The sequence below is a fragment of the Sphaeramia orbicularis genome, chromosome 19 (genome assembly GCF_902148855.1).
Source record: "Sphaeramia orbicularis chromosome 19, fSphaOr1.1, whole genome shotgun sequence".
Taxonomy (NCBI): domain Eukaryota; kingdom Metazoa; phylum Chordata; class Actinopteri; order Kurtiformes; family Apogonidae; genus Sphaeramia; species Sphaeramia orbicularis.
In genome coordinates this window covers 43,919,019-43,935,086 of record NC_043975.1, presented here as the reverse complement: position 1 = coordinate 43,935,086, position 16,068 = coordinate 43,919,019, and the positions used below count along the sequence as shown (strand labels likewise).

Here is a 16,068-nt window from a genome sequence, read left to right as displayed (position 1 = left end):
TCCTGTCTGGGATTTATTTGAATATGACGGAGAAGAAGAGAAAAGATACGATAAAACTAAAATTAATACTAAAACTAAGCATTTAGAAAATAATGCAAACTAATAAAAACTATCAAACCTGCTCTAAAAATGAATTAAAACTAACTGAATTAGAGAAAAAAGTCAAAACTAAATAAAACTATAATGAAAAATGCAGAACTATTTGAACCTTGGACCAAACACAACAAAGCCACATTTCAAACCTCACATGGAACTTTAATTTACAAAGATAACAGGACATGCAGACTGTACAGTTAGCTTCCATCACTGCTTGAGGTCCCTTCAGAGCTGTAAACACACCACCAGAGGATCCTGGAGGCTCCTTCTGGGCTCAGAAACTCCACCTTTCATTAAACCAGTCCCACATCATTAGGTCTGGGTCTCATCTACACACGTTTTAACGGCAGACAAATGTCAGCTTGAAATGTTCGGAGGTTGAACTGCACCAGAACGACGGCAGGTCAAGAAGAATCAAACAAAACACCTCAACAAAACCAGAATGACCTCCTGAAACCAGCACACACACACGTCCTGGACTGGACTGAGGGGTCCATCTGCAAGGCAGGACCAGAACCAGCAACCATCTGAACCTTCAACGACAGGTCCCACAGAGGAGGAGGAGGAGGAGCCTTCATCCTGATGGACATGAAAACACAAAGGAAAGGACGGTGACTTTGACATGTGGGGGTTTTTCTGAAACAGGACAGAGGGTTAAACATTCAACCAGATGGAGACAAATGTTCTGAAGCAGGTTTGGAAGAACTTTGGGTCTATTTGAAAATGAAATGTTTACTGAGATAAAACAGAAACTATTTTACAGAGAAAACACATTTTTATATTATATTACACTATATTTAATACAAAATATATATATATGATATGATCCGACCCATTTGGACGTTCAGAGGGTCTGTAGTTACCGTGGAAACACTGTCATCTTCTCTAACATTGATTCCCATCAAACCCATGGAGTTGGATCAATGACAGTGGATGGACACACTGGGGTTATGATCAATAATAAGTAAAAGGAACAAAAATGAATATGAAAAATGACAAAATAATAAAATAATGTGCAAAAAATAATCAAAAAGTTAACTAAAATGAAATAAAAAAATAAATAAATTAAGCAACAAAACGGAAAAAAAACAAAAAACAGCCAATTAGCCAATAAGATGAAACGTAAATCAACAAAATAAGCAACATGAAGAAACAAACCACAAAAACTAAAATATGCAATAAAAACAAATAAAATAACATGTAAAATGAATAAAAATGAACAAAATAATAAGTGTGTCCGTAGTTACCGTGGAAACACCGTCATCTTCTCCAACATTGATTCTCCAGTCAAACCCATGGAGTTGGATCAATGACAGTGGATGGACACACTGGGTTTATGATCAGTTAAAGACAGATGGGACTGAAAAAGACACTGTTCATTCAGTTTTTTTCTGTTTTGATCTAATAACCTTTGAATTTACAGAGCTTTTAGGAACATCTACATGATCAGTGAATTAAACATAAGCAAATAGATGATTTTCACTGGAAAAAATGCAAAATTCAGAGGATAAAATAATAATAAATGGTGATAAATCACGTAGGAAAGGTTTAATAGAAAGAGAACTTCCTTTGGGAACTGATACAGAAGTCACACTGGGGGTTTTTTATGGGTTAATGTAAAAAAAAAAAACAAACAAAGAAAAACAACAGATTTTTTAACAGAAACTCCCCTAAGCATTTGCGCCCCCCCCAACCGTGAAACCTGGTTCTGCACAAACTACCAACTGACCTGAGATCAGCCCGAGAAGGGAACAGTTTTAAATCCAGCTTCAAAACCTTCCTGTTTTCATGAGGAAACTGTTTTCAAGCATGTCTTTAAAATGCTTTTTTTTTTAATTTTTTTTTATTGTAACGTCTTTCTCCATTTTAACTCCATTTTAATTTTAATGTATGATTTTAATATAATTATTCTGTGAATGGATTTTAAAAGCACATTTTATCTCTGATGATTTTAATGTCTTTTCCCCCCTTTTTTTATTTTAATGTAATTTCAATGTCTTGCTTTTTTCTTTTCTTCTGTGATTTTTTTATGCCTTTGTAAAGCACTTTGAGTTCCCCTGTGTATGAATAGTTCTTTACAAATAAACTTACTTTGTCTTGCTTGCTTTCAGACACGTCTTCTTCACATTTTTACAATTTATTCGAATACTAAAGAAGTGAAAAAAAAAACAGTATTCAAATAATCGTTTACTTAAATTGCATTGAAGGAAATAATTGATAGATTAATCGATTCCAATAATCATCAATAGCTGCAGCTCCAGTACACTGTGGACTTGGTGCAGTTCACTCCTGTCACCACTAGAGGGCAAACACATTCAGCTGAGAACAGTTTGGAGCTGCTCCAGTATAGAAGCAAATCTGTCTCATCAGATTCTGAATTATAAAAGCCACTCAATTTCTTTCTTTTTTGCACTGAAATCAAGTATCTGAATTTTTTCGGCATCACATGACCAACCTAACTGGCTGTCGGTTTGACTTGAGATAGAATCATTGCTTAAAAAATTCAGATATTTAATTTCAGTGCAAAAAAAAAAAAATCAGATATTTAATTTCAGTAAAAAAAATATTCAGATACTTAAGTGCAAAAAAAATTCAGATATTTAATTTCAGTTTAAAAAAATCAGATACTTAATTTCAGTGGAAAAAAAACTTAGATATTTAATTTCAGTCCAAAAAAAAATTCAGATACTTAATTTCAGTGCAAAAAAAAAGTCAGATATTTAATTTCAGTTAAAAAAAATTCAGATACTTAATTTCAGTGCAAAAAAAAATTCAGATACTTAATTTCAGTGCAAAAAAAATCAGATATTTAATTTCAGTGAAAAAAAATTCAAATACTTAATTTCAGTGCAAAAAAAAATTCAGATACTTAATTTCGGTGCAAAAAAAAATCAGATATTTAATTTCAGTCAAAAAAAATTCAAACACTTGATTTCAGTGCAAAAAAAATTCAGATATTTAATTTCAGTGCAAAAAAAATTCAGATACTTAATTTTAGTGCAAAAAAAAATTTTTAGATACTTAATTTCAGTGCAAAAAAAAAAAAAAATTCAGACATTTAATTTCAGTTCAGAAAAATTCAGTGCTAGAAATTCAACGGCTTTTATAATTCAAACTCTGATGAGACAGATTTACTTCCACACTCCAGCCGCTGTCACTCAACTAACAGACAGGCCCCGCCCCCAACAAGGACTTGACATCCTTTGAACCGACAGAGCAGCGACAACCCAGAGCACAGATAAGAGAGATAAAAGGAGAGAGTCACAACAAACCACTGAAGAACACGTCACTGGAAAAGTCAACATAAACCACAAACCGACGACAAACCGCAGAAATACAACCGCTGATTTATTATTTAATACAATCCAACAGCTTTGTCTCATTCTGAGCTAAAATACCGATGAAACTTTCACTGTTTTTCCTCATTTAGATGTTGATACTGAACATTTTATCATATTATTTTATTATTCTACCTCTAAATTTAAGACATTTATAAAAATCTGGTTATGGTTTTGTCTTTTCTCTCACATGAATTCTGAAAAAAAAAAAGGATCTAGATTTTTTTTTTAGATTGATTTTATTTCTCAAAATTTGTCTCAAGTTGAAATGCATTTAGAATTTTCTTTTTTTTTTTTTTTTTAATATGGTTTTATTAAGAAGATAATTAACCTCCTGAGACCCAGGAAAGTATAAGTTTGGGCTTTTTAAAAATTAAATAATTGCCAAAATTGGAAACATCATGATGCTATGGAAGAGGATTAGGGCTACTGGAAAAGGGAATGCACATACGGCACTTCCCCACACCCCTCTAAGTCAGACTGAGTGGCAAAAACAAACCGGCTCAACATGGCGGAGGATAGCAGTGACTACAGCGAGACTCAGAAAAATGTGGAATATAACATGAAATTAAAGACAACTGGACTGGACATGGATCCATACAACTACCAAACAAGTGGTCTACGAACACTGATATGTGGACAGAAATCACGTATCCTGACATTTATATGAACCTGATTTCAACGAGCTTTACTAAGAAGTAACGTTAGCCAAAACGATATGTAATTTAAGGTATGATTTTACACAAGAATACAGCATAAATCAACGTTACCTGACACGAAATGCCAACCACAAATCCAGGTTTCATTGCCTGGATTCCAGTTATTTCTACGAATTGCAGCGATCCATCTGCTTCTTCTGTCTTTGGCTTTAGGTCGCCGGTAAAACAATAGCTCCGAGTGGTTTTTAAACCTATCTGTGCGATCAATGGCACAACAGCTCTGCCCCATTTTTTAGATTGTTGTAAAGTTTTCGCAGTATTCAAGCCAAAGCCGCTACTCGTCTCCCTCTTTCTGCCACTCGGTGGGCATAACCACGGTGACTTCCGCTAGCGGTGACGTCACGTGCATACCCTCTATACAGACTGCCCCACCCCCACCCCCCATGTGGTTTGGACAGTATTACCTTTAGACCCTTTGGACGGTCAGTCCAACTGTGTGTCCACACCATTCATGACAGAGTTCATATTGTTTTGGTTTGGTCCTCAGTGTCTCACCGTGTCTTTAAATTGTTTTCCTGGTAATGCATCTGTTCTGTCCTTACGTCTGTTGTATCTTCTACATTGTTGATTTTGTGTCTTTTCATCGCGTCTTTCACATTTTTGTTTTGTTGTGGGGTTTCGTTTACACCGGTGTCTTTTATCTTGCTCCATCTTTGACATCATTTCCATTCTATTATGACTTTTACGTCACTTTGCTCTCATTTCTTCTTTGATGCCATTGTCGTTCTATTTTTGTTCTTTAAACAGCATTTCCAGTCTTTTAAATATGATGTAGTTGAACTCTGTTATTGTCATGAACCTACTAAGACATTCAGTCATGCTCCGGTCCAACACCTACAGTCAGCTGATTTAAATACACACTGGACAAACTCATCTGAGTCCATGTGTTGGACACAGTGGACCCACGTCCATGCACCGTCTGCTCAGATGGAACCACCACTCATTGTTTAACCAGGATCTGGTATTTTAACTTTTTTTATGTCCTCAGTTGGAATACAGGACCTCAGAGGAATGAAAGGTATATATTCTTTTCATTCATTTTATCAGGGTTCCTACACATTATTCAAGGTCAAATTCAAGCACTTTAAGGATCATTTTAAATTTTTCCATCACAGCGCCTTAAAAAAATCCATCTACTCTATGGTTTTTGTAATTCTTTTGGTTTGTTTGGGGTTTTCCTGTGGGTTTTTTTGGTTGCTGTTTTTTTTTCTTTTTTTTTTGCATTTGATTCTTGTATTTTTATTGACATATTTTCATATAACTATATCCTGTTGTATCACTGTAAAATGTTTAATGGGTGAAAAGAAAGAAATAATAAAAAGTGAATCACAAAAAAAAGAAATGAATAATTAAAATCCGTATCTATAGGAATACATAAACTCAGGATTATTATTGTATTATCACTCTGATGTACATTGTATTATGCTATAAACATATAAAATTATGTTTCATAAGAGCAAAAAGTATCAAAATTAAAGGTGAATACAAAGCTTTATTCAAAAAAAGGGAAAACACTTGGCGTTCTTCAGACACACTCAATAAAACTGTACCTGGAGTCAACCTGAGAACACCTGGAATTTACTTTGTTTGACATAAACTTTTGTTTTTCTAAATATATCACCTCTATAAGTAGCTTTGGCTGGACATCTAACCTGGAAGAATTAAGATTAAAAAAAAAAAAAAAAAAAAAAGAATAAATAAATCACATCCCAGATTTGTAATTCCAAGCCCTTTTGAGCACTTACACTGAAATTCAAGTACTTTTAAGGTTTTCAAGCACCTGTAACAACCCTGTTTTATGGCCTATAACACAATAAACCCCAGAATTAATCTTTAAAAGTAACAGATGCTCTGTTAAAAAACTGACTTCCTCTGATGAGTGTTCATGTATAAACCCAGTGGAGTGACTGGACTTTAAATATATGTCTGTAGGTGTAAATGTTTTAACCCTTAAACACCCACAGCTATTGTCACAACTTCCAAAAAAATATTTTTGTCTTTCCTAAGAGATTTATCACCATTTATTATATTAAAGCCATTTTATTTGCTTTTGTTCACTTTATATATAAACCCAGTGTGTCCATCTCCTGTCGTTGATCCAACTCCATGGGTTTTACTAGAGAATCAATGTTGTAGAAGATGACGGTGTTTCCACGGTAACTACAGAGCCTCTGAAAGTCCAAATGACCATGAAAAGATGAAAAATTGTATTTCACACCAATTATTGACATGGATTGATAGGATTAGTGGATCAACAGGAGTTAAACCGTTTAGATCAGTAGATGGTTCAGGTTAAAGGGTCTTTATAAGTTACTGTTCTTATTGTCATATTGACATTTCACATTAGAACACGCTCATGGAAACAGTAAAATTTGAAAAAACAGAATTTTGCAAAACTGATTTCCTTTACTTGAGTTTTTTTTCCCTAAATAGAGGAATGGTGACAGTGGTGTGGTGGTTCCATTCCCAGTGGGAGCTGAGTTTTTCTGTGGGGGTCCCTGCGTTCAAAAACATGTATGCTAAGTTAGTTCTCCTGTGAATGATCCTGGTCCGTGTGCATGGACTAGGAGGGGTTAAAAATGCAGAGGAGGGCTTTATTTAATTACAATAAAAGTCAACTTTACTTTTCCTTTTTGGGGGGAAATGGGAAAATGATTGTCAAAGATAATCTGATATAATAAACATTTAACTGGTGACTGATCAGCTGTTTGGGGCGTCTCTGTGTAAACTACATCTGGTCTGGTGACTCTGTCGATCATGAAAAATACATGTTTAACAGTAACACACTGGTCCACACTGTCCACGAGATGCAGACTGGTTTAGTTACAACAAACCAGTTCACAAAAACACATGTCATACTTAGTTTTACATTAAGTTCAGTTCAACTTCACAGGACATTTTATGGACATGAGTTCACTGGGTTAAAACTGAGTATCATCCTTCAACATCTGACACAGCTAAAAAAAAAAAAAAAAAAAGGCTATTTCAGGGGGTACTCCGCTTTAAAAAGTCTATTTCAGGGGTACTCCACTGTAAAAAGTCTATTTCAGGAGGTAGTCTGCTGTAAAAAGTCTATTTCAGGGGTACTCCACTGTAACTCCGCCATAAAAAGTCTATTTCAGGGGTACCCCACTGTAAAAAGTCTATTTCCGGGGTACTCCACTGTAAAAAGTCTATTTCAGGAGGTAGTCTGCTGTAAAAAGTCTACTTCAGGGGGTACTCCACTGTAAAAAGTTGGAGTGTCTACAACACTGATTCACCAGTTCAACCCTTGGAGTTGGATCAATGACAGTGGATGGACACTTTTTTTATGTTCAGTTATTGATATATTTTACTGAAAAAGTCACTTTTCCTTCAGTTTTCTCTGTTTTGATATAATTTACTCTGAGCTTTAATGAACATCCACATGATCATTTAATTAAATATAGGAAAATACCTGATTTTCACCGAAAAACAGAAAATGCAGCGGATAATTTTATAATAAATGCTGATAAATCACTTGGGAAAGACAGAAAAATCCTGTGGACGTTGTGTGTTTAAAGGTTAAATTACACATGTATGTGTTATTGTTTGGACTCCACAGCTGGATTCTGTTGGTCCTTGAACTGCTTGGTCTTCAGCAGGTTCTTCACATGGGGGGGGGGGGGGGGGGTCACCCGTGGGCCCCTCTGACCCACCCCTCCGTCTGACAGGAACTCCAGTAACAGGCTAAACTGTGGCCCAGCTCACACCATTGTCTGATTGTTTGAGTTTCCATGAACATTGTGCACAAATATGAGTGGATAATACACACCAGCTGAAAGAGAGCAGATCTATTTACGGGTGTTTCCTTCTGGCAGAACATCACTCAGCCTTGTCTTTCTCTTTTGTCTCAGGTAGTGATAAGACACCACCCATTTACCGTCACTATCCTGCCCGTGACACTTCCTGTTCTGGGAAACAAACAAAGCAAACAAACAAACAAAAAAAGGCTTTTGGCTCCAGGCTGTGTTTTTTTTTAAACCCTCTGAGGTATGACCGTCATCTCATGTGTGAAACCAGTTTTCCTCAGCGCTCCCAGAACCCTCCATGTGTTCACCTTAAACCTCCACCTGAGGGGGTTTGTTTACCTTAAACCTCTATCGGGGGGGGGGGGGGGGGTTGTTTACCTTAAACCTCCATCTGGGGGGGGGGGTTTGCTCACCTTAAACCTCCACCTGGGGGGGGTTTGCTCACCTTAAACCTCCATCTGAGGGGGTTCGTTCACCTTAAAACTCCATCCTGGGGGGGGGGGTTCGTTCACCTTAAACCTCCACCTGAGGGGCTTTGTTCACCTTAACCCTCCACCTGGGGGGGGTTTGCTCACCTTAAACCTCCATCTGAGGGGGTTCGTTCACCTTAAACCTCTATGGGGGGGGGGGGGGGGGGGTTCATTCACCTTAAACCTCCACCTGAGGGGCTTTGCTCACCTTAAACCTCCATCTGGGGGGGGTTTGCTCACCTTAAACCTCCACCTGGGGGGGTTTGCTCACCTTAAACCTCCATCTGAGGGGGTTCGTTCGCCTTAACCCTCCACCTGGGGGGGAGTTCGTTCATCTTAAACCTCCATCTGGGGGGGTTTGTTCACCTTAACCCTCCACCTGGGGGGGGTTTGCTCACCTTAAACCTCCATCTGAGGGGGTTCGTTCACCTTAAACCTCCATCCTGGGGGGGTTTGTTCACCTTATACCTCCATCTGAGGGGGTTCGTACACCTTAACCCTCCACCTGGGGGGGGTTTGCTCACCTTAAACCTCCATCTGAGGGGGTTCGTTCACCTTAAACCTCCATCTGGGGGGGCTTTGAGCGCTGATGACCCCTCCCACTTCAGCCTCACCAAGTCCTGACGGGGGGGGGGGGGGTTGTTTACCTTAAACCTCCATCTGGGGGGGGGGGGTTTGCTCACCTTAAACCTCCATCTGAGGGGGTTCGTTCACCTTAAACCTCCATCCTGGGGGGGGGGGTTCGTTCACCTTAAACCTCCACCTGAGGGGCTTTGTTCACCTTAACCCTCCACCTGGGGGGGGTTTGCTCACCTTAAACCTCCATCTGAGGGGGTTCGTTCACCTTAAACCTCTATGGGGGGGGGGGGGGGGGGGTTCATTCACCTTAAACCTCCACCTGAGGGGCTTTGCTCACCTTAAACCTCCATCTGGGGGGGGTTTGCTCACCTTAAACCTCCACCTGGGGGGGTTTGCTCACCTTAAACCTCCATCTGAGGGGGTTCGTTCGCCTTAACCCTCCACCTGGGGGGGAGTTCGTTCACCTTAAACCTCCATCTGGAGGGGTTTGTTCACCTTAACCCTCCACCTGGGGGGGGTTTGCTCACCTTAAACCTCCATCTGAGGGGGTTCGTTCGCCTTAACCCTCCACCTGGGGGGGAGTTCGTTCATCTTAAACCTCCATCTGGGCGGGTTCGTTCACCTTAACCCTCCACCTGGGGGGGGTTTGCTCACCTTAAACCTCCATCTGAGGGGGTTCGTTCACCTTAAACCTCCATCCTGGGGGGGTTTGTTCACCTTATACCTCCATCTGAGGGGGTTCGTACACCTTAACCCTCCACCCGGGGGGGGTTTGCTCACCTTAAACCTCCATCTGAGGGGGTTCGTTCACCTTAAACCTCCATCTGGGGGGGCTTTGAGCGCTGATGACCCCTCCCACTTCAGCCTCACCAAGTCCTGACAGGACTCACATTAACGCCAACCACACTGTCGTATCATCCCCATAACTCCACGCTGACTCACCCCTGAACAGAGGTGAATCAGCCTAACATGCCCCCCCCCCCACCCCCTCTCGGCTGGATCGGGGTCTGCTCGGAACACCAGGGACATAACTTATGATTGGCGACTCACCACAATGACTGCTGACATTTTTTCTGACAAACCGCTGCTTGTTTTACATTTTGTGTGTTGTGTGTGTGTGTGTGTGTGTGTGTGTGGTTGGTATTTTGTCTACTCTGCAGAAAGACGCTCACAAAGTCTGAGTGAAAAACTAAAACGGGATGAGTTCCATCTAAAGACAGCTTGGGTCTTAACAGCGTGTTTAACAGCAACACACTGTTCCACAGGATGCAGACTGGTTTAGTCACAACAAACCAGTTCAGAAAAACACGTCATTCTTAGTTTTACATTAAGTTCAGTTCAACTTCACTGGACATGTTATGGACACGAGTTCACTGGGTTAAAACTGAGTATCATCCTTCTACATCTGGCACAGCTAAAAAAAAAAAAGTCTATTTCAGGGGGTAGTCCACTGTAAAAAGTCTATTTCAGGGGGTATTCCGCTGTAAAAAGTCTATTTCAGGGGGAAGTCCACTGTAAGAAGTCTATTTCAGGGGGTACTCTGCTGTAAAAAAAAAGTCTATTTCAGGGGGCAGTCCACTGTAAAAAGTCTATTTCAGGGGGTACTCTACTGTAAAAAAAAAAAAGTCTATTTCAGGGGGCAGTCCACTGTAAAAAGTCTATTTCAGGGGGTACTCCGCTGTAAAAAGTCTATTTCAGGGGGCAGTCCACTGTAAAATGTCTATTTCAGGGGCTACTGAGTGAAAAACTAAAACTAAAATGGGATGAGCTCCATCTAAAGACAACTTGGGTCTTATTTCTGATGTGATTTCAAAACATGGTCCCGTCAGTCCAGTAGAAACCCAAAGGTCAAAGGTCACCGGGGGTTCAGTGACTAACCTTTTATCTCCAGTTTTAGCTCGTGTATTTCTAGAGGATGATTCAAAGCTAAAGCACTTGGAAAATGTGCCTTTGTTTCATTGTTTTACTTGCATGGACTTGAACAAACATATGGTTTTGAATGTTCTCCGTCTACATTTGTGAAATGTTCTGCTGTTTGTCTTGTCATTGTTTGGTCTGACAGTGAAGAGGAGGGGTTTTTTATGTGTGAGAAAAGCTTGTTGAGAAGCCAGTGTATCTGTAGAAGAACTGAAACAATTAGATTCATCAACTAGAATCCATTAAAAAAAATATCTAATTACATTTTCCTGAATCAAAGCTTCATTTCCTTAAAAGGTTCATATTTGTCTAAACTCACTGTTCTTAGTCTGTGGTTCATTTCTTTGTGTATTTGGACCCTAATAGCTCAGACAGTTTGAATTTGAACCCTCCAGCTGCTGCTAAACTATCTGTAGATTCATTTGGACAAAAATCCAGTGGATTTCTACAACCTGTTTGAATTTCTGCTCAATTTGTTCCGTCTATAACTAGTTATGACATTTGCACGTCGGTTTTGTTCATTTTGTTTAATTATTTTGCTCGATTTTCATTCGGTTTTGTTCATTTTTTTTCTTTATTTTGCTCAATTTTCGTTCGGTTTTGTTAGGATTAGGGTAACCGTGATATGAAATTTTCATATCATTTCCATCCCTGTCTGTGGAGTTCATTTCATTCAGACTCAGTCCAGTTGGTGTTTTTTTTATTATTTTCCTTTGTCCTGTGGGTTAAACAGAACGTTCCTGTTAAAACTGTGACAGACATTTGACTCAGTTAGTGTCAAAGGTTACACTTTTGAATATTTTTATTACATAATGATGCGGCAGTCACCTTGAAATGAAATATAACTTCATAAAATGGCAATAATCTAATTTTATCTGTACATAACTGTATTCTTTAAGTGATGCTTAAGTTGGATTTTCATAATAAAAACGTACGGTAAATATTTTAAGTCAAATAAAGCAGGATTTTTAAATTTGGCCGGTGAAAAATATTTTTGGCTGGTAAATTTTTGGAGGTCACTAACCAATGGCAGATGAAGTAAAAAGTTACTTTTACACCCTGGTTGGATCCAAATGTGTTGTAGACTGAACTGACATGTGTTTATAAATGTTACTGGACTGCTTTGTTGTTGTTTATATCTATAGATATTTTTATATATAATTTTGCTTTTGTACTTTTTGTGATTGTTGTTTCAGATGGTTCTGGAATAAAAGACAGGATGTGTTTTTTTCTTTTTACATTTTTCAAATTTTTTTTCTCACTTATTCAAATAATCGTTTAATCCAGTTGAAGAGAATAATCAATAGATTAATATGGAAGTAAATCTCTCATCAGATTTTGCCAGCCAATCAAGCTGAATTCAGATGTTAATTTCAAATATTTAATTTCAGAGCAAAATAATTCAGTGCTAGAAATTCAGTGGCTTTTATCATTCAAAATCTGATTAGACATATTTACTTCTATAGAATAATCGATTACAAAACTAATTAATAGCTTCAGCTCTAAACTTAGGTTTGAGTGTTATTTATGTAAATCTGTAAAACTATCAGAAATGGTGTTTCACTGTGTGTCTGAGTGTGTGTCTGAGTGTGTGTGTGTGTGTGTGTGTGTTTGTGTGTGTGTGTGTGTCATATCTGTACCTGCTCAGTTCTCAGAAGAAGTTCTTGATGAGTGGTGTGACCAGTTTGACCCACAGCTTCACATGTCGGTCCGGCCTCTCGAACGTGGACGTGGACACCTCTGTGGAGCTCTGATACAACACTTCCTGCTCCTGACACACACACACACGCACACACACACACACACACACACACACAGGTATGCTTTCAGCCAACACTGACACAGAACTTCATCATCATTATTACCTTCACCAAGGAGGTTATGTTTTTGCCGGCGTTGCTTTGTTTGTCCGTGTGCAAGATAACTCAAGAAGTTATGGACGGATTTGGATGAAATTTTCAGGAAATGTTGCTACTGGCACAAGGAACAAATGATTAAATTTGGGTGGTGATCTGGGGTGGGGGGGCCACTGATGTGCCTTGGCGGAGGTCTGCACTCTCCGAGTGCTTTTCTAGTTACCTCCGCCAGGAGGTATTGTGATCACTTTGCTTTGTGTGTTTGTTTGTTTGTTTGTTTGTTTGTTAGCAACTTTACGGGAAAACTATTCCAACCATCTTTGCCAAATTGTACCCGCAGATAGGCCTAGGCCCTGGGACCAATCCATTACATTTTGGGCCAAGTAGGCCAAAGTTCAAGGTCACAGCAAGGTCACAAAATCTACAATTTTCACATCTCTCATCATTGAGAAATTTTCCACAATTCATCAAAAATTCAAAACAAATCCGATTAGCCTCCAATTTGATACACCTGTGGCTTATAACAATATCTTGTATCTGGCACAAAATTGTCCACATCCACTGTGGAATGTGGACTCTGTGGACATTTCAATTTAACATTGACCATTTACCACACATTTTTCATTATAACTCAAGAAATATTCATTGGAATTCATTCATTGGAATAATTTGACATACGCATGACTGGTGCCAAGCTTCAACTTTGTACGAAATATCTTTCCGCTCCATTTCTCTTCCGTTATGCTCTGTTGACTTTTGTTATTTTTTATGCACCATTTTCAAAAAAATCATAAAAAATGCAATTTGTGAAATATCATTATGAAGTTTGTTTTGCACATCCATAGTTTAAAAAGAAATAGTCGATCCACACATCCACACCGTTCGGGGAGCTTGGCGGAGGTTTGCGTTCTCTGAACACTTGTTTCTGCTTGTGGTTAAAGGAAAAAAAGAAAAAGGATCACCAACCTCCTGCAGCTGAGCCTGTAATTCCTCATTCTCCGTTACTATGGCGATCTGGGCCTCCAGGTCACGGTGAACCGAGCGGTAACCAAAATTAGGAGAGCCAATTAGAGTGAGACAGGGCCGGTCCTGCCCCTGGAGGTAATACCACAGACCTGCAGAGGAGAGGAAAAGTGAGAGGGGGAAGGCTTCACAGAGGAGAGGAGAAGTCCAGCCCTTTCCAGCAGGAGTTTCTGTCAGCCCAAACCACATCTAAAAGGAAACACAGGCAGAAATCCCCAGCGTGGATCCAAAACCCCAAAGTATGAGAGAGAGTGAGTGTACATCCTTGTCCTGAGGCGACGACACAATGACTGTACAAGCCGTCTTCTCTCACGCTACATACCGCCGTGACCGCAAACACAACAGCACCACAGCTACAGAACAGCAGCAGTCATGTGTTTAGTTCAGTCAGAGAAAGCCAACTGGTCTGGATGGGAAGAACCGAAGCAGAACATCACATCTGGACAGAACTGTTTATGTGAGCGCCACAGGGATTCAAGGACACAAAGTAGACCAGCACGGGGATTTGGTGCAATCTACGCCATTTAAGTGTGTGTTTATAGAAGAGCACTATATGAATCAAACCCATTATTATTATTTTAACTAATTTTTATTTCAAAATACTAAGAATCTACTGAATTATAGATTTCTTCTTCTTCTTGCCTTTTGCACCTGCTTTTTATCTATTTTTAATGTGTTTGGTTTCTGTTTTTATCTGCTGTAAGTAAAGTGTCTTTGAGTTCTATGGAAACCACTATTCAAATAAAATGTATTATTATTATTATTATTATTATTATTAGTAGTAGTAGTAGTAGTAGCAGTAGTAGTAGTAGTATATTCAGACTAGGTGAACTCATTAATTAAACCTGAATTACTACACTTCCATAAACCATTCCATTTACAGTTTATCCATGTCTGTCCAGATTTGTATAATACATGCAGTGAAGCCTGAAGGAAGTTCATCAAAAGTTAGTCAATTTTCCATTTACAACACTCTCTCTCTCTCTCTCTCTCTCTCTCTCTCTCTCTCTCTCTCTCTCTCTCTATATATATATATATATATATATATATATATATATATATATACACATATATACATACAGTTAGTCACGGAAAAATTGTTAGTCCATCCCTTGTTTTCTTCAGTTTCTTGTTCATTTTAATGCCTGGTCCAACTTGTCCATTTGTTTGGACAAATATAATGATACCAAAAAAATGTCTCATAGTAGTTTAATTTCAGAGCTGATTTCTATGCATTTAACATGTTTTCGGGATAAAAACAAAATCACTTAAGTTCTTCCATCAGTATCTATGTCATTGTACTGACAAAAACAGTGCTTTTATTCATTCCATGTTTTCTGTTCTCTCTGTTTTAGTCACATGACACACAGGAGTTAGGACTGGATTACAGAACCATTGTTTTTGATGACTTTGGATGGTCTAATAATTTTTTCCACGACTGTATACATACACACATAAACAACGGAGATGCTTTTAAGGAACATTACTGAACACTTTTAGTACCTTTTAAATTATTGTGTTTTACATGTATGTTCTAAGTTTAGTGATGTATGTTTGGTTTTAGAACGGACTTTTATTATGTGTTATATGTATGTACTGTGGATGTATGGCTGGAACTTCTGCTGCTGCCGTCTTGGCCACAACACTCTTATAAAAGACATCTTTAATCTCAAGGAGTTTTTTTCCTGGTTAAATAAAAGTTAAAGGTCCTGGAGACTTTCATGACCAATTTTTCATCAGATCTGTCAAACCTCAGACGTATCCTCAGTATCATCAATCTGTTAGTCTTTCTGTCATTACTCACCTGAATCTCTTGCATTACGGTGAACAGTTTCTTCGTGCCATCCACCACAAACAAACTGTGTGTTTACAAACCGACCTGGGATGTCACTCGGGCATCTTCGGAATTTTGTTGCAACGTGCATTGTGGGAAACAGAGGTTCGCGCACCCACCTGACAGTGGCAGCGCGACCATATGGTATTATATGGATGAAACAAACATGTAGAAACGTGGAAACGGCTGAAACGGTGGAGGAATATGCATAGAGGGAAGGGAGCTCCTGCCGTTTCCGATCGTGTCTGTTCCAGCTGGTGCTGTCAGGTGGCTGCGCAAGCCTTCGCTTCCCACAATGCATGTCACGACAAAATTCCGAAAATGCTCGAGTGACGTCCCGGGTTGTTTGTAAACACATGGTTTGTTTCTGGTGGATGGCACTTCAAAATTGTTCACCGTAATGCAAGAAATTCAGGTGAGTAATGACAGAAAGACTTACAGATTCGTGATACTTAGGATATGACTC

General features: G+C 38.9%; 1 protein-coding gene across 2 annotated transcripts in view; it reads right to left on the bottom strand.

Moving 5' to 3' along the window:
- Window positions 1-229: 229 nt before the first annotated feature.
- The window catches only part of pgs1 (phosphatidylglycerophosphate synthase 1), a 51,963-nt gene continuing 36,124 nt past the window's right edge, over window positions 230-16,068 (bottom strand). For both annotated transcript variants that reach the window (XM_030121957.1, XM_030121958.1), the window contains exons 9-11: window positions 13,712-13,860; window positions 12,530-12,660; window positions 230-675 (exon numbers count right to left, since the gene is read on the bottom strand). In XM_030121957.1, coding sequence (XP_029977817.1) covers window positions 12,541-12,660; window positions 13,712-13,860 — 269 coding nt within the window. In that variant the 3' untranslated portion in view covers window positions 230-675; window positions 12,530-12,540. The remainder of the gene's footprint in view (window positions 676-12,529; window positions 12,661-13,711; window positions 13,861-16,068) is intronic.